Below are 19,647 nucleotides of genomic sequence, written 5' to 3' on the forward strand. Positions count from 1 at the left end.
AGTAAACGTAAATGTTGTTTGGCTGGTGGAGAAAATGAAGGAGAAAACACCATGAGTTTGCAGTGAGACTATGGAGTCAGAATTAGGAAACAAATTAGAATTAGAGAACAATTACTTCTTAAAACAGTATTCGCTTTAAGGACAATAAAGATTCTGAGAAGACGGCTCAATATGAGCTGAACGAGACAAAGAAAGTTTCATGGAAGAGGTAGGTGCCAAGCAAGTGGTTTGGATGGAAAGAGTATGGATTTCAGATAGTGAATATAGTAGTAAAGATAAGTAGCAGGAATGAGCATGGCAGATGGGAACAGCTGGAATGAGAGTTGTCTGGATCTGAAGCTGTATATTGTGCGGTACTAGGAAATAAGTAGGTGGTAGGGTTAGGTGGACCAGGCCAGGCCATTGCAAATCAGGCAGAAGATTACAATCTTCTTACAGTAAGCATTAAACCATCCCTGTAGGATTTTGAGTAAGAAAGGGGTGACCCGACAAAATTATGATCATTCAAATTAAAGTTTATACAGTCTGAGAGGCAGTTCAACCACATATAAAATGTCTGAAAATGCTTCTACCTGTAGGTTCTGTTTCTTGATCAGGTGCTAGTGACATGGTTGTCTTCACTTTGTGGAAATTCATCAAGTTGTACACCTATGGTTTTTACATATTTCCATATATATGTTACATTCAAAACTTTTTTTCATATACATTGTGGAATGTGGGGGAGCTCAGCTGGGACACCAGGTATTTTACATGTATATATCTATGAACCCGTGAATAATAAGGGAAATAATCTATCACTAACTTGTCCAAGTCACACAGATGGTTAATGGTGGAGCTAGGTTGGACTCTTTAGGTCTCCTGAGATTACCAGAATATTATGACTTCTTTATAGAAAATGATAAGCATTTCATTCTTTATAGAACGGCACCTAAGATCTTGACTATAGTAGCCTTCCTTAGTCTATATATGTTCCTTATGTATTGGAGCAATCAACAGATCATGAATATTTCCCAAATACAGGCAGGAATTCTTTCTTTAAAGATTTGTTTCCAAACATAGATAAAAATATCCCACTCACCGAAGATTTACCCTTAAAATAATCAGAACTTTTTCTGATCTTATTAAAATGCATTTTTTTGTCACACACACACACACACACACACACACACACTGTAAACCCAACTTGCCTATTTCTGGGACAGTGTGCAAAGATTTAGCTAGCAGCAGATATGTAATAAATAGAGCAAATAAGTTGGGAACATGATATTCAATATGATCTCATTTCTATAATAATATATAGGGAATATATAAATAGAAAAAATAATTAAGATAGTTACCAAAATGTTAATGTTGATTATCTATATATGGGAGGATTGTAGAGAATTTTATTTTCTTGTTAATGTTTTTCTTTTTCTTTTAAGTTTTCAACAATGAAATAAATTTTGCAATAAATTCTTTCTTTTTAACTTAAATAATATTAAGACACATCAATCTTTCTATCTAGATACATTCATGTCTGAAAGTCATATCTCAGCACTTTTCTATATCACTATAATAGGGATTATTTCAATGGCCATGTTTCTCTCTATAATTAGAATGCTAATTAACTATTGAAATGCAAGTTTTTCACCAGCTAAATATTCAGTCCTATTTCAGTAAGACATTACATTTAAACATAAAATTTCACAAGAATAAAACCTGGGAGTGGTATATGTTGAAAAAAGCAACTTAAATGTGTAAAACAATAATAAACTTCTACAAAAATGTTTCTGCAGGTATGCTGGTATCCTCCTGGGCATCACAAATACTTTTGGCACTATTCCAGGAATGGTTGGGCCTATCATTGCTAAAAGTCTGACCCCTGAGGTAAGTAGATAATTAACTTGTAAACTGAAAAAGTCTAAACAGTTCACTTGAAGCTGCACATCTGCGTCAAAGTTGAGTATATTTTAATTAAGGATAAAATTCTGAATGTTTATTCTTAAGCAGTTCTTATAGCAACACAAAGTAAATACCTTAATGGGTAGGAAAATATATTTTCAAACAACACTCTTTGGATTTTAGACAGAACAATAGAACTAAGTTAAATGAAGACCTTGTAGTTGAATCCACATAGTACTTAAAAGTTGTGACATTACACCAGGTAATATTTGTGTCATTTGTTTGAATGAGTAAAATTGGCGATGTAAAATTATTCAAGAAGTGGATCCCCGACAGTAAGGTGTCAAGAAATCATGTGAGAATGAGTAAGGAACAGCTGAAATAATTGAGAATGTTTAGGGGAGCAGAAGACTTGGGAAGACATGATAGGTGTCTTCACATATTTGAAGGACTCCAATACAAAAGATGGTGACTTACTCTCGGCAGCCCCATAAAGACAGATGGAGAGAACTTATGAGGAGACAACAGGAAAGTTATTTGTTCAAAGCTGTATGTAATGGGCAGCCTTATGAGTTAATGAGCCCTGAAATAGTCAAACTTGTGTTCAACAGGAATTTCTTGGGCATTTATTAATATACCAGATACTGAGGATTCAAAGGCAAAATGACAAGCTTCTGCACTTGAGAAACTCATTATTTAGAGATCATATGGCATCAAATAGTTACAAGACAGCGTGATGAATGCTGTAGAAAACAATGTGTACAAAATGCTATGGGCACAGACGAGAGAACAGCCAGTCTGTGGAGAAGGAACACTACAGGGGTGAGCGAGGGTGTGGGAGGCTGGCGCTCGGGCCTGAGAAGCAGGGTGGGCCCAGGTTGGTCCCGCCTGAAGCTGGCAGCATGGGGCCGGATCAGTAAGCAGAGACTCTGCAGGATAAAAGGTTGCCGACATTGTGTAAGAAATCAAAATAAATGACCTCAAAGGCCCTTTCCTACTCCTGTTTGCTACTGTTTAAAAAAATCTGAACAACTGGCGAGATACATACTTTAAGAAGCTGACTTAAACCTCTAAAAGAGACTTAATTTTCTCTTTGTTTTGTCTCTGTAATTAAATTAACATTATCTAATGCTTAATATGCTTACAAACTTTCTTATTACCAAATGTAGTCATTTCAGACATATATGTGTTCACCACAGATAATGTTATTTCTTCTCTGTTCCCACCATTTCTAATTCCCTACTTAAATGAATCAGTACCTCCTTGTTACTATTTTCTCTCACTTAATAAAAAGGTATGTTGGGAAAGTTTTTTCCTAAAATTCTGTATCTCACTATGGACACATCAGAAATGTTTAACCTTATCTTCATGGAGCATTGCGACAAAAGAGGGAAAGTCAACATACTACCATGTATTAATTTCACTTCTTGATGACCCTAGCATTCATGCTAGGGAAATATGGATTCCTGAACTAAAATCTTGAATGTTTGTAAAGTGGGAACTGAACTGGATTTTGGATATGTTGTTATAGCATTTGTTTAATGTTATTAAAAGGATATTATTTTTAAAAAGAAAAAACACATTTGCCTTTACAATTGCAATTGCTTACAGTTAAAATTTTCTGCACCACCTCAGAAACTTTGTGGAATGAGTCAGAGTATACATAAATAATTAAAAGTCAAAGTGTGTCTGAGGTTCAATTTTGTTACAAACAAAACAGCATTCTCTAAAAACTGGTGGGATTTTTGTTAACAAACTAGTAGCTATGTGAGATTTCTGGTACAGTTGATTGATTTTTAAGTCACTCATTGCCTCCAAATAACACCATTTCTAATTCCCTACTTAAATGAATCAGTACCTCCTTGTTACTATTTTCTCTCACTTAATAAAAAGGTATGTTGGGAAAGTTTTTTGAGATTTTTATTCTGTAGGTCACACAGAGAAGCTTTGTCTTAGGAATCCTAAGAAACTGTCTTAAACATTTATTTTTGGTATATGATGTAATTATTGACTGACTCCTCCTCTACGATGGTGACATTGTTATTGTAGCATATCTAACTAGCCACTAAAATTTAACATGGATCTCCAAGGTTTATTTCTTTTCACTAAAAGACATTCATCTCAGATAACTTAACCACAGAGTGCTTCTTTCTTCATGTTTTTCCTTTTTTTCCTAAATAAATGACCTTATACTAGCTTCCTACTGCCTATTCTTTTTCTTTCTCAGTGCCAGTTCTACTGAGTTTTTTGTTTGTTTGTTAAATGATAGTTAGACTGAAATTGTAAAAATCCAAAAAATGATTGTTAGGCACATGACCCAGAAATTTAGATAACTGCCTGATGTTTTTATAGCACTGGATTATACACTGAACATTTGTATTTTGTTGATCTCTCATTGACAAATCCCATGCATGTCCTGTTTTATGTGCCATTTGAGAGCCATGCTGAATCTTTCAGGTCAGGCCTCAAACTTGAACTTCAAAGTCCATCTTAACTCATCCTTACTTGATCTGCCCCTAACACTTCCCACCTAAGAACTTGGGTGACGTGCAGGCATGATACTTTCCTAGTAATGCATGATTCAAGGACATGCCCCACGTTTTGTTTTTAGTAAACTATTTATGGAAGTATGGTGTGTATTTTTTAAATGCACAAATCTTAAATATACTGCTGGATGAATTTTCACAAAGTTAATACATCCATGTAACCAGCACCCAATCAAGAAACAGAACATTACCTTCCTTGCAAAGCACCCAGGTACCCCTTCCCACCATTCCTTTTTTACCTTCACCAAGAGGAACCACTACCTGATTTTTAACACCATAAATTAGTTTTGTCTGATTTTTGAGCTTTACATAAATGGAATGATTTAGTATGTATACTCTGTTGTATCTGGCTTCTTTTGCTTAATTTTTTTGTGTGAGATGTGTCTATGTTGTTGTAGCTCATTCATGCTCATTGCTATATAGTATTCCATTGAACAAATATACCACAATCTCACTGTCGATGGACACTGGGGTTGCTTCTTTTATGAATAATGTTACTATTGTAACTGTCTTGTGACACCACCTTTTTGTAAAGTGGACTCCAATCCAAAAATTTATATGCATTTTTTTCCTTTCTCTACAGAACACTATTAGAGAATGGCAAACTGTTTTCTGTATCGCTGCTGCTATTAATGTATTTGGTGCCATTTTCTTCACGCTGTTCGCCAAAGGTGAAGTGCAAAACTGGGCCCTCAGTGACCATCATGGACACAGAAACTGAAGGAACCAATAAATAATCCTGTTTCTATTAATGTATGTTTATCATGTAACCTAAAAGTGCCTTTGATATTTTAATGTGTAAGCATTCTGTATACAAGAAAAATTGTACTTGTATCAAATTTCGAAGGCTTGTAATCCTGAAATGTCATTAGTTGCCAGTTTAGTAAAATTAGCTATTTTTAATTATTAATAACTGTACGATGGAACTTAAACCTTAGGCTCACCTACCTGGCTGCAAGTCAGGCAATATAAAATAAGGGGATTCTACTTATTTTTCAGGGCTATACTTAAAGGAATGAGATGAAATGGACCCCTCTATACCTTTGCTTAATTAAACTAGATAATAATTCTCAGGTCTTGGTAAACACATGTTTTTATCCACTTTCCTCATAAGAATTATTTGTCATCAGCAATCCCTGACACTTAGGTCTCAAACTTTAGCACCTCCGTGGAGCTGCCAACCATTCTATAATTTCACCTGGCAACTGGGCCGAGGGACACATGCCCAGGCAGCTGCCAAGTATTCCCTTTCTGGCTTCCGGGATGGTGCCCAGCATTTACCAGAAGCAGCATCCAAGACCAGGGTCAGTGCCAAGTCTGAACCGTGTTCTTTCCCTGGGGGCTGATCAGGTGTAGATCAAGCCCTGAGTGGTCGGGAGCATGGAGACCCACAACCCTGGTCCCACTGCACCCTCCGCTTTCCCCTCCCAGAGATGTTGATTGGCGTGTGACCCACAAAAGAAAAGTGTGAAGCTCTGTTAACCACATTAATGGCATCCTTGATTAAAACTACCTTCGCGTGGATCAGAGTATAAATTCCAAGTCCTATGTTCTACGAGCTGCACCAGAATTTTAAAACACTTCGTCTCTTCTGTTTGTCTACATGTAAGATTCTGGTTGCAGGTTAAAGGTCACATCACCTGAGACCGGTTGTAATGTAAAGGTGTAATTATCTTTCCACTGATTCCTGAAATCATATTTTTCCAGTTTTTTCCTGGACCATCTTCCAGTGGTTTTTGAACATGCTTTGAGGGCATTTATGTGATTTAGAAGTTGGGTTATGTTTTGTTTTGTTTGTTCAACACTACCTGTAACATTTTAATAACTGGTTAATGTAATATGATGTGAATACATTTCTGTAAACTTATTTTTAAATGTGTAAATAGCTTTAAGTTGCTATAGTAGTATTTCTTTTATAAATCAAAATAAACCCTTTGGGACTGATTTTTGGATCTGACAGTTTGACGATATTTTCTGGTGTGCACAGTGGCTATTTTACATCTCCTGCCATCCTCCTCAAGCCACCAACCTACTTCTACATGTATCCCTGCCATCCCAGACTGAGCACACCTGGGCGATCTAAGTGATGAGCAGCAGAAATCTCTGTTGCCACCTTCCAGCACTTCCTCATCCGGGAAAGGGTCCGCTCTTCTTGCTAAAGCGTAAACCTACATCACTGATTCTATCTGTCCTGCCTCCTCTTAGAGGAGGTAGTTCAATAATTCCTCTTTACTTTGCTCCTTCAATCTTCTTGTTCTTTTCCTTCTGTCTCAAAAACACAGAAGTCTTCTCTAGCCTTTGAAAAACGAAAATACAAAACTTTCCTGGGGACATAAAAACATATATATTACATATATATGTATGTGTGTGTATGTGTGTACACACACACACACACACACACACACACAGAATAGCTCAAAAATGACACTCAAGAAACTGGAATAAGTGGCGAAAATAGGCAACCAGAGGTAGGAAGGAGAATTAATTTTCACTTGACCAAATGTGGCAGTATAACCTATTTGAATAAATACAGCAGTTAAAACACACGCGCGCACACACACACACACACACATTTGTTGCTCAAGCTACTGTAAAATCACCAAGTTTTCAACTGCCTGATGGACATCCCCAACTGGCCATCTTCCTTGTACATAAGGCTTGTTTATATCCATCCTCACTCTCTCACCCCCATCCCCAATAAAAGTGGCTGTTCCTGCCACTTTCCTCATTTCTGTTAAAAGTTTCACTTCCCCAGTTACTTAGACTTGGACCTGGAGTCATTTTTTATTCTTCCTCCTCCATCCTCTCTCAGCCCCAACGCTGTGTCTAATTAACTACCTGTCTTTTCCATTCCAGTTTTTCAAGTCTCTGGAATTTGTTTCTATTCCCTCTGCTACCCCCTACATAAGAGTCTTGTGACTTTTGCTTCCACTTGGAAGGGCAAAGTTAAGTGGTCTCACTGTAGCCAGGTCCTCCTCTGTCCCACTTCCCACCAGTGCAGGGGTAGTGTTTCCGATCCTCCGCATCTCCCTGATCAGGACGTGCTCCTGGGGTGACCTGCCCTGGCTTCCCTTTGCCATCAACCCAATAAACTCTTCCAGGCCAGGCAGCCTACCCTCCTCACTTCCAGGCCCAACCTACTCTGCCCTCACCCCCCACTACACCGTGTTGCAGCTACATTCGGCTACTTTACCCACCGCCTTTCCAGTTTCCCTTCCCCTTCCATACCTTTACTAATTTCATTCCTTGGATGGGGAAGTTCGCACTTCATGACACCTGATTTCTTCCACCCTCCCAGATATCGATGTGGTCTCTGCCTTTGAAACACCACATTATGTATTTATTTATTTTGAGGGGTTTTTCCCTTCTTTATTTTAAACTCAAGGACTCAGGCTCAGTTATGAGGGCGAGAGAATCTCTTCATTCAGCATGCATACCTTCATTCATTTGCCAAATATGGATATCTACTCTTTGCCAGGCAATGGGGATATAGAGATGCATCTGACACAGTCATTGTCCTCCCTGGAGGCCTCCCTGGACCTTAGGCTACTTGATCCCCTTTCTCCTCCATGGCCTTCTCTTTATAATGTATAAGAGCCCACGCCTGTGTCTGTCTCCATTAGATTCATCTCAGTGTGGTCTTCCTCATAACATATGCTTTGTTTTATACTTCAGTTGCTTAATAAATATTTGGACAATAACCTTTTAGTTAAATTGACTGTAAATTGAATTTCTTATCTCATATATATTTTATTCAATGTTGTTTTCTTCTCAAAAAATAGTAAAATAAATGTGCCAACACCTTTTAGTGAAGAAATAATATCCTAACTTCAAAATGTTATAAGTGGCAGTGATTGGTAAATGGTTTTGAAAGAATTTGAGAGCAGCTTAGTTCTACATAGGCAAAAGACTTCTGCTCCCAGTTATGCACTAAATATTTATTGAGCATTCATTATGAGCCAGGCTTTGTTCTTTGCACCTGGGATACAGCAGTGGAAAAAAAGCCAGTCCCTTTTCTCATGGAGCTCACATTCTAATGTATCAAACCTTTTTCTTCATAGGTTCCAGCCTTTAAAACCTTCCATGTAAAATGTCATTATCCACTAAGCAATCAAATCCAGTGGGAATGAGCATGCCAACTGACCTTGAGAGTCCGAGTTATGAAAGAAATTGAGACAGACACTGAAGTCAGCACTTTGTATTAACCATTGTAATGTCTTTCTTACTTCAGCCTTTGTCTCATTTTCAAGAATCAGAAATAGAGATGTTTGAATTTAGACCCTGTTGCAAAGTTAAAAATATCTACTCTTCTCTCTGAGTGAGGCTTCTCACTGCTGTGCAAAATAAAATTCCCCCAATAGAAAAATATTGATAAGAGTACTTAAAATTGATAGCAGGAAGACCGCTATGAGAAATGGCCTGGTTCCTCTCAGGAAAAGCACAAGCACGTAACTAACTGCCTCAGATGAATAGGCGTGGGGTAAATAAATGTCTCATTTCAGCTAAAGAATAAATTATCTTTCTCATAGAAATGTAAATTAAGATGGATCACAAAGCCTTTTCAGATGCCTCTGCCTTTTAGAGTGACCATAAGCAGAAAAGCCAATTATAAAAGTTTGTGCTCTGCGAGGGTTATATAGAAAATACTTTCTAGGAGCTCTGCTATGGAAAGCTGAGCACAGGCAATACTGAAAAGAAATGAGTTGCAACAAACTTTCTGCCACCCTTTTTCATGTGCCTGGATGAGGAAGAACACCAGTAATTTTCCAAACGCCTGTTTACTTTCACTTTATCTTAACGTCGTGGAGGAGGAAACTTAGAAATTCCACGTCACTGTGCCTGTCAGGAAGAAGCCATTATTGCACAACTGAGCTGAAAAAGCATTTAAAGGACCCATTTCCGCTCACACACACTGTCCTGCCATGACGGGCTGTACTTTGTGGCAGCGGAAGCCTACCTTCCTAAATATTGTATTAAATCTTTTCCCAAAGTGCTGTTTTTGGCAGAAGCAACTGAGATATGCCAGCCAGCATTTCCAACAGCCATCACCTTCCAGGATCAAGGGTGCACACTGGCCCCAGTCTTTCTTTAGAGCAGCACAAATAGCCCCCGTTTTAAGCATTTTACAACTTCACAGTCACTCCACAATCTGAAACTTGAGCTTCCCACAGAAGTTTGGTTGAGATCAAAAGCTCTCTGGCTGGAATATATACATAGTCTGGTCTCTTTAATGCTGAAGAACCGTTGTGTGTGAAGTGCTAGAATGCTGTTAAAGGAAATTCAAGTGTGCATGTTGTATAAATTACCTACACAATATCTATTATAATGCTCCCTGACCCTTTTTTTTTTTTTTAACACCAAGAAAACACTTCAGATGTCTGCAGTGCTTTCAGTTGTTCTATCATCGGTGGCAGAAAGTCTATCCTGGGGCATTCACGAGATTCTCTTTTTTACCATCACCAGCTACAGAGAAGCCATATGATTGATAACAGCATTTGTGTAGCACTGTCACATACATTACCTCACTTACTCCTCACAATAACCCTGAATATGCGGGGAGCAAGACCTGGGTGAGCGATATATTCTCTGACTGTTTGTAGAGGGTTTTTGGCCCCACCCAGTCACCTTGGCTCTCAATGCCAACTTCAACCCAGTAAGCCCACTGGCTCAAACCATTATATTAGACCAAAGAAATTCCTTAACGATCTCTGTCCCTAGCATGGAATCAAATGGTTATTTAAAAGAAAATTGTTTCTTATTAATTTTTTTAAAATCCTACAAGAAGACTTGTGCATAAAGGCACACTGGAGATTTTTACCTTCTCCCAGAATAAGTTGTAAACTTCACCCTGGGCCCCAGAGCAACTCACTGGGCATTTGTTGTAACATTATATTAGCTTCATGTATGATATTAGGGAATATTTAATTGTTCTATGATTATTCTGTAGTGTTGTGAGCTTCAGTGTTTTCTGTAAACCTAGGCATGCCAGTACACTACGTAGCTGCTTCTGTGAAAAAATTTAACTCATTATTTCTACTAACACACCAGTTTGAAAATTCCAAAGATTAGGAGACTTTGATCCGGTGCCAAAGACCAACCCTCCCACTCCATGCTGTTACGGAAAAATGAACTCCCTCCAGAAGAGCTGTTGACATTCCATTCTCGGTTGCATGAACCTTGTTATTTCAAATTACGGAAACAGGGGTTTGAGGGGAAGAACCTGTTGCCATTGGGAAGTGTAAGTTCAGAATGCAAGAGAAGAGTAAGTCTAGAAACCTCGGCCTGTGTTTTCTATGCCTCCCCCCCAACATCGTCCTCACTTCCTGCCTCTGTGACAGGCTTCCCTCACAGATGGGGAACTCGAACCATCACCTCTTTTTAATCTTCGCTGTTAGCAGGAATGTTAGCTGCAGAGTCATTGCCAGGGCCCCTGGCTTCTCCATTCTTTCTGGGAGTTTTCCTCAGACACCAGCCCTTCTTCCTATCCTTACGTTTTGACCCACACAGTGAAACACAATCTAAGGAGTCTGGTAAAGAACAATGGTGAGTTTCTCTCCAGGTTTAGACTGGCCTGAGGGGTGTATGTTATAAAATATTCTGAGTTCTTGTTCTTCCACTGTAAGTCTGAGCAGGTTGAAAAGAAGAGGAAGAGGGTGGAATGGACTGAACCAGGACTATCTGAGACTGTCAACTGAATAAAAACTAAAATAAATTAGGAAATAGTGAAGACATGTTCAAAATTCGAATTAGTGGTATCTACTATTCTATTATAAATAACAATATTTGTAAATTTCTCAGAGTAGAGAATCGGTGCCAGGTATTATATGAGGGCTCTTCATTTAATGTTTAATTTCATTCTCCCCACAGCCCTATCATGTAGGTTTCAGTACCACCATTTTTTGATGAGGAAACTGAGAAAGTCACATAGCTAAGTGGCAGCAACAAGATTCAAATCAGGTCTCTCCGATGTTAGAGCAGAATTTCTTTAGTCCTATGCTATGCTGTCTCTATTAAAAATCATTTTGGTGGGGGAAGAGCGAAGATGGTAAAGGGAGTCAAAAATATGTTAATAAAGGAAATTAGAGTTCAAGTGGGGAGCATGCAATAAAGTACATAGATGTCGAATTATAATCTTATATACCTGAAAATTACATAATGGTTATTTACCGATGGTTACCCCAATAAAATTAATTTTTTTAAAAGTAAAGGAATAAGCCTCATTACAATAGGAAAAAAAAATCATGTTTGTACATTGTTGATGAGCACAAAAATTAGTACAACATTTTTTGGAGAGTAATTGGGCAGTATATCAAAATTAAATAAACATTTTCATTGAACCAACAATTCTACCTATAGCAATCTAGCCTAAAAAATACTTAAACAAGCACCAAACATTTTTTGGAATATTGTCAATTTCTCATCAATAAGGACATTGTTAAATAAGTTCTGGTACATTCATAGTAGAGAATACTACACAGCCCTTAAAATGAATGAGAAAGAGCTAAGATAGAGGTGTAGGAGAATGGTCATACATTTTGTTGAATGATGCAAAAGAGTTCCTTAGCAATATACAAATTGTTTTATACTATTTTTGTTAACAAAAAAGCAAATTATATAGATAGACATAGATATAGATATAGATATAAAGATATGTACATAGAAAAAGATCTATTAAGAGTAGTACGTGATATTAGAAAGTGACTAGAAAGAACAAATGTTGGAGAATATCTTTACAGTGTTGGAATGGGAAGAGAGGAATAGATGGATTTCACTACATTAAGTATTTCTGTTCATCAAAATATACCAGACAAAGTTAATGGATGACAGACTGCAGGAGAGATTATAACATCTTGTCACTATAAGAGGTTAATATCTAAAATATTCAAAGAGCTCTTGCAGATCAACAAGAAAAAGGCAGAAAACTCAAAAAGAAAAATGAGCAAGCAATGAAAAGACAACTCACTTGACAGAAGGCCAGATGTCAAACAAGAATATGAAGAGATGATCAAACTCCTAGTAATTATAGAAACAAAAAGAAATGCGAACTAAAACTATCACGAGATATTACTTTAGATAGGATTGGCATAAATTAGAAAGTTTGATGCTACCCAGTGTTGGTAAAGGATGTGGGAAGGTGAAAATTCTTGTCTACAAGAAGAAAGGCAAGACTATAAACTGGCATATCCATTCCAGAAAGCAAAATATTTGTATTTAAATTAAATAAGAATACATATTTTGATTCTGTACAATGCCCCACAGCTGGGTATATGTCACAGTGATTCTTGCTCAAGTTCTTCAGGGAGCATATATAACACACTGTTTATTGTAACAGAGTTGGAGGCAACCAAGATGTCCCTCACTAGGGAAATATATGAGTTAAATGTGGTGAATGTTTACTATGGAATAATATCACCACTCAGGAACATGCAGAGACCTCAAAAAGTATTGAGTGAAAAGAACACTTATAGCCCAATACCACTTCTGAAATTTAAGAACCCATACAAAAAATATGATATTTTCCAAAGATACTTGCATAATTTAGAACACATAGTAAACACATTAGAGTGAGTGGCAGGGCAGGGGAGGAGAATGAGTAGAGATGGGGGAAGGGGGAAATTAAAAACAAGACAGTGGGTTTGCGCTAAACATAAGATTCTATAAACAGAAGGGTATGAGATAAAAATAATTTTTAAGCAGTACTCTGCAGGTGTTGAAGTTGTGCAGGGGAAAAATACTTCACTTTCTCATTTTTAGCCTTCTGAATTATTTAAATATTTTTACAATGAATGTGCATTACTTTGATAATTAAAATGTTACAGAAGAGTAGTTTTGGAGACTATTAGAGAAATGTTCATAATATATTACTAGGTATAGTGTGATTACATTTTTTAATAACAGCTTTATTGAGATATAATTCATACACTATAAAATCCACCTTTTAAAAAATGTACAATTCAGTAGTTTTTAGTACATTCACAGAGTTGTGCAACTACCCCATAATCTAATTCCAGAACATTTCATCACTCCAAAAAGAAACTTCTGTACACTAGCAATCACTCCCCTTTCCCCCCCCAGCCCCCCCCCCCCCCCCCCCGCCCCCCAGGCCATTCCACAGCTAATCTACTTTCCATCTCTATAGATTTTCCTATTCTGGACATTTGATACAAATGAAATCATATAGCATGTGGTCTGTGTGTGTCTGGCTTCAGTAATAGATCATGAACATTTCTCTAATAGTCTCCAAAACTACTCTTGGCACATTTTCAAAGTTCACCTATGTTGTAACATGTATCATACATTGCCAAATAATGTTCTATTGAATGAATGTGCCACTTTTTGTTTATCCATTCATCAGTTTATGGACATATTTGGGTTGTTTCCTTTTTGGCAGTTATGAATACTGCGGTTATGAACATTCATGTACAGGTGTTTTGTGTGGGCATATGTTTACAATTCTCTTGAATACAGTGATTCCATTTTTGTTTAAATAAAATATGCGTAGGTTAAAAAAAAACTAAATATGTACACCAAAGTTAACAGAGATTACTTCTGGATAGTAGGATAACAGGTAATTAAAATGTTTTCTCCTTTGTGCTTTCTTATTTTTTAAAATTTTCAAAAATAAAAATTATTTATTTTAATCAGGAAAAAATACATTGTTTAAAAAAAGTACAAAAACTTAGGGTCAGCCCCAGAACTGATTGTTCTCCTGGCTTTTGCACCACGAACTCTAGGCAGGAGTTCCCCACCCTCCAGCTTCATCTCCCTATAAACTTTACACCTCAGCCTGGGCTAGAGTGGCTTCTTCGGCCTACAAAGTGGCCCTTGTTGATATTCAGGTCAGCCCACAGGCCATGTCAAATGACTTACGTTTACTTGCCAAAAAAAACCAGACACCGTTGGCGAATGCCATTCAGTTGTTACTTTCTCTACTCCCTTATCCCAGTATAATGTCCACCATATATTTACTGTAAAGATTTTATATTTTTTAAAACTGCTTTTAAAGAACTAATTATTAAAGCATTCTCTCTCGCTTTCTCTCGCTCTCTCTTTCTCTCTCTCTCCCTCCCTCCCTCCCTCCTCCTCCCCCTGCCCCTCCCCCTCTCCCTCTCCCCTTCAGAAGCTTGGAATACACTGCAGTTTCACTGCCCTAGAAACCACTCACAGCGCGCGGATCATTTTACGCTGGACACCACAGCCGTCCTCCAGATTTGAGCCACTTGGTGGCGAAACATGAACTACGGTCACTTCCCATCAGGGTGGGGTGGAGTAGATATTTACAGATCTCGGGAAACTTGAATTGACTCATATTTTAGCTGACTCGTGAATCAGAACTATCAAAGACTAGATTTATTTTCTCCGAGGAGAGAGGATTATTAGAGCAACCATCTCTGCGCGCTCGTAGAGAGGAAACACAAAGAGAAGAATAGAGAATGACTCAGCCGGGGCGGCGGGGCGGGCACCGGCCTCCGGAACAATGGAAAGTCACAGCGGGGCCTCGGAACCGGCCGCTGGCGGCATCTACACCCGCCCGCCGCGTCTACACCCGCCGGAGGAGGGAGGGGCGACCCGCAGCTCGCGGCAGCAGGGGCGCTAAAAAACAATGCCCATTTCTTGGTTTTTAACCTAAAATGCAGAACTAGCTCTTAAGATGACAATATAACAATGATAAATTTGTAAAACCCACAGGAGCAGTGGAATCCAAAAGCACAGGTCCCGGGGCTCGTTCCCAGAGGCCAGGGTCACCGCACTAGCAAACTGCAGAGGCCCGGGTACCCCAAACCGACTCCTCTCCCGCTCCCGCGCCACCCCGCCCAGCCTGCACCCGTTTTTGTAACTCACCTGAAAAAAGGCACTATGGCAAACCTTTGCTCCCAGGCCAGGGTAAAGGGTTCACTAAGGTTGGAAGAGCCGGCTTCGACTGTACAGGACAGGAATCTGTCTTTTCAGGCAGGAACAGGGACGCGGGGAAGACGCTGGCTTGAGGCCTGGTGGTTAGAAAATCGTTTCTGGAAAATGCAATGTCTCCTACAGAATGTGTCGGGCTTAGGGATTCTTGCCCGGGACTCAGTTACTCTCGAGGAACACAGCAGCTGCAGCCAAGTTTAGAAAATCAATAGAATATTTAATACCCTCGTTTGGTCGTTGGCGCGCTTGCCGGTGTGGGGGATGAAAACCTGTCCTCGCTGGGACAGGCCAGCTCTGAGTATGTTGGGGCCCACCAGTGTCCCCAGGGTGGGCGGGGGCCCCACGACCACCCCCAGCTGCCCAGGTGTTTCCAGGAGTCCTGTCTGAGTGCAGCCCAGGCAGTCTTGCAGGTCGCGCCCCAGCTCTGAGAGCCGAGTGGAATGGCACGAGGTCAGGGAGGACATGCCCTGCGAGGAAAGGGGACCTCACCTCCGCGTACAACTGCGCTGTTGGTGCCCCTCGACCCCTGGAGTCTGGGCTACCCCGCGCCCTGCCCAGAACAGCTTCCTGCCAGGCCCAAAGCCCAGAATGCCACCCAAACTGAAATTTGCACCTCTAAATCTCTCTGCTCATATCCAAAAACACATACCCCCCATGCACTGATATCCCTAATGCCCCATATGCAAATCCCTCTCCTTTTCCCATAGATGAGATGACCATATGGCTTACCATCCAAACCACGACTTTTAAGAGGGAAAGGAATGCTATTAATGATTACACCTGGACAGAAAATCGGGCTGGGGCAAGCCAGGATCGCCTTAGGGGATTTGAGCAATTTATCTAAATTCAGAAAACATGTTTTTATTCTTCACTTTCTCCCAGTGAAAGGGAAGGAGGGAGGGAAGCTGGTGGAGGTGCATGTTAAAAAGAAAATAAAGCCTAATTCAGCACTACATTTTGAAAAAATATCCTATTTTATTAGAAACACTTAGACTTAGTTAATATATTTTGCACCACTTTTGTTAAATGCTTGGAGATTTATTCGTAAATGCTGCAACAATTTCTGCGGACATCAGCCAAGCAGGGTTCGCAAGTGTTGCAGGAGATGTGGAAGTAGCCTGACTGTGCCAGACTGACCTGCCGAGGGTAGTACTTCCCACAGGATTCAATCTGTGCATTATCTTTATGTCCATGTAGTTATTACATATATACAGATTTTGAAAAAAATAATTTTTGTCCCCCCTAGTAGTGGCATTCTAGCTGCCTGTTTCGTGTAGTCAGCAATAGCCTACCAATTTTTTTTTTTTAAACAAACTCATAGCACATACTATGTGCAGGCACTTTATGTTCTAAGAACTTTCCATATATTAACTCATTTAATCCTCACAACAACCCTTTGAAGTATAGTGTTATCATTCCCGTTTTACAGAAAGGGAACTCGAGGCAAAGAGAGGTTAAGGAAATTGTCCCAAATCTCACCTCTAATAAATTGCACAGATGGGATTGCAACCCAGGATTACATACACCCAAGTACTAAACTATGCTGACCGGACTATGAACACTTCCTAAGAACAATAGGAGACTTGAGAACTGGCTTAAGTAAGCTCATTTGCTAAAGTACTTAAAGATGTGTTTTACTGGTGCCCATAGCTCTTTACTAAATGTTCCCATCAGCCGTTCCAGAATAAAGCTGCTAGTAGGATTCACCACAGTGGTGGTATAAGGCCTTCAGGAGTGTGATCCAGTCTTTTCCTCTAACCCTCAGCTCCCACTAACCTACAATTCCAGTTTACGCTTTCCTGCCGTAGCATTTTCCCTGTGCTTTTCTCTCCACTTAAAACATCTCCCAAGTCTCCCAAGCCAGTTCTTGCCACTTGACTTCTTTTATTGAAATCCCATCTACCTTTAAGGCTCAGATCAAACTGGCATTCTGTCATCACACAAGACAAGCTCTCTCCGAAATCTGAAATCCTGCAGTCTTATTATCAGCACCACTCACATGCCTACATATCTTATCTCCCCTACTCAGTCAGCAATTTCTTTTTCCCACAACAGTTAGCACAGCACATTTTCACATAAATGGTTCTCAGTGAATGCATAGCCCCACATTGTTTGCACTTCATCCATCCTCTTTATTAAATACCTGCAAAGAAAAATGATGCATTGATTATTTCAAAGAGAAGACTTCCTTCTTCTGAAAGAATCACGATTTTATTCAGGTATGTGACCCTCTCCAGTTCTGAGCCAGTGCTGCCCAATAGAAATATAAAGCAAGTTGCATCTGTAATTTTAAATTTTCTAGTAGCCATATTAAAAAAGTAAAAATAAACAGGTGAAATTAATTTTAATAATAAATTTTATTTAACCCAGTATACCCAACATGTCATCATTTCAACATGTAATCAATATGAAAAAAACATTAAAGAGATATGTGGACAAAAACCGGTTTCTATAGAAAATAACCTCCCAGGGTAATCAGATCATAGGTTCCTAACTGGGCAGGTCATGGCGGGTAGTAATGACCCAGGCCTATAGCTTTTTAAAAAATTTTTTTGTATTTCCTTTTCTTTTTTTCCATATAACTCCTTTAGGAAAAGGCTTATCTTTGCCATAAGCAAGCCGTGTCCATCGTTTCTGTGCACCTAGGTTCACACATCTTTGAAATGCCCTCTTTCAGATCCCTCCTAGTAAGTGAAAGTGTGAGCTTAACTGTCCTGTAATCCAATCCCCACCTTGCTTTCTCCCACCTTCGTGTAATCTTCCTTACATTCTGTCCTTCATCTCAAATACAAGAAAGAAACTGCAAGACTTATTCTTGAGAGCATTTGAAATGCTGCTTCTGCAATTGTCATTAGTTTGGCTCAAATAAACTCATAAAAATTTTCTACAAAGTTGGGCATTTCTTACATCTACAGATATTTTCTTTGAGAGAGAGAGAGAGAGAGAGAGAGAGAGAGAGAGAGAGGTTTCGGAACATGATGAGTATTTTAGACTTAAAGCATATCTTAATTCAGACTGACACTTCAAGTGCCCAGTGGCCACATGTGACTAGTAGTTTCTATATGAGACAAAGTAGTCTAAGCCCCTCAACTTGGCATTCCCATGGCCAGCAATACTGGTCCAGGAGTGGTAGTCTGGGCACCTAAGTTGGGCTGATCAGACTGAAGCAGAGGAGTTATAGTCCGTGTTTGGGAGAGGTGTCCGCCTACTAGTAGTGACAAGGGAAGCCTGTAGCTTTGACTGCCTGGCAGCCTATGTGGGAACCATCTTGGAACCATGAGGGGAACTGGCAAGACTGGTGTTGGGATGACACGAACATTGAGGACGGCAGGAATGAGGAGGCAGAAAAACCCTGTATCCTTAATGACATCACTGAGGCACTCACTGATCACACGAGGACTGGAGTTCACCCTACTTGTGGTTATGAAGACTAATAAATTTCCCTTTTGAGCCATACTGAGTCAGAGTTTTCTGTAGCCTCCCAACATCCCAACCTTGAATGCAGGTCTGCAGCCTTCTCTAGGCCCAGGCTTCTCCCTCAGGGTGCCTCTCAAGACTGGCAGCTAATTCTTTTGGACCCTGCTTAGCTTCTTTCAGTGGCCTAGCGGTGGCAACTGCCAGTGGATTAGAAGTAAAGACCCCCAAACATGCTGGCACTTGTGAAGGCCTCACCAGGCAGGTGGGTCAGTGCAGGTGCAGTTGTCATCTGAAGGCATAGAAAGCCCTTCGCAGGGACAGCCATGGCCACACTGACCTCGCAAGCTAGCCAGCGCTTGCTCCGTCTGCCAGGGCAGGCATTTGTCACAGCCCTTCATCACCTCTCCTGGAACCCATAGACCCTGGGGTTGGACCAAAGGTGGATAAGCACGAGCCCTTTGCCAGGAGGCAGCTCAGGAAGCCACACTTTACACTGTGATATGGCAGCTTTTTCTGGCAGGGTGCTAAAGATAGGATTAGGTATCCTATGCTAACTGCTGGTGCAAGAAATTTAGAAGAAAGGTCAGAAGGGTTGACAAGAGCACTGATAACTACAGGGCCATAAACTGAAGAGAAGCGGCAACAAGGAAAATGGACTGAAAAAATGCCACCACAGGAGGGAGATAAAATTGCATTGTTTACAAGCAGCAGCACTGTGTGAACGAACGCGCTCTGAGTCAAACAGAACAGTTCCCTTACAATGCACACAGGTCTTACAGCCCCAAAACTGGAAGGGAAGGCAGAGCCACAAATACTCAAGCCTCTTTCCCCAGAGACTATGCACTTTGCACCAGTTGGTGAAACTTTGGCCACATGGTATAGTGAGATGAATATG

At 39.8% G+C, this 19,647-nt stretch overlaps 2 protein-coding genes across 6 annotated transcripts in view; one reads left to right on the forward strand and one right to left on the reverse strand.

The window, feature by feature from the left end:
• Positions 1 to 6,384, forward strand: part of SLC17A5 (solute carrier family 17 member 5) — a 51,853-nt gene extending 45,469 nt beyond the window's left edge. For 3 of the 5 annotated variants that reach the window (XM_019749319.3, XM_074333205.2, XM_088795603.1), the window contains 2 exons: positions 1,776 to 1,866; positions 5,011 to 6,384. In XM_019749319.3, the coding sequence (XP_019604878.2) occupies positions 1,776 to 1,866; positions 5,011 to 5,148 (229 nt within the window). In that variant the 3' untranslated portion in view covers positions 5,149 to 6,384. Of the gene's footprint in view, positions 1 to 1,775; positions 1,867 to 5,010 lie in introns of those variants that run through there. The other 2 variants (XR_016020269.1, XM_074333206.2) reach the window with 2 other exon arrangements.
• Positions 1 to 15,438, reverse strand: part of CD109 (CD109 molecule) — a 208,463-nt gene extending 193,025 nt beyond the window's left edge. Inside the window, exon 1 of the mRNA XM_019749315.3 lies at positions 15,270 to 15,438. The gene's annotated coding sequence lies outside the window, so the exon portion shown is untranslated. The remainder of the gene's footprint in view (positions 1 to 15,269) is intronic.
• Positions 15,439 to 19,647: the final 4,209 nt, after the last annotated feature.

Source organism: Rhinolophus sinicus, chromosome 2 (assembly GCF_057876585.1).
Source record: "Rhinolophus sinicus isolate RSI-liver-muscle chromosome 2, RSI-T2T, whole genome shotgun sequence".
NCBI classification, from domain to species: Eukaryota; Metazoa; Chordata; class Mammalia; order Chiroptera; family Rhinolophidae; genus Rhinolophus; species Rhinolophus sinicus.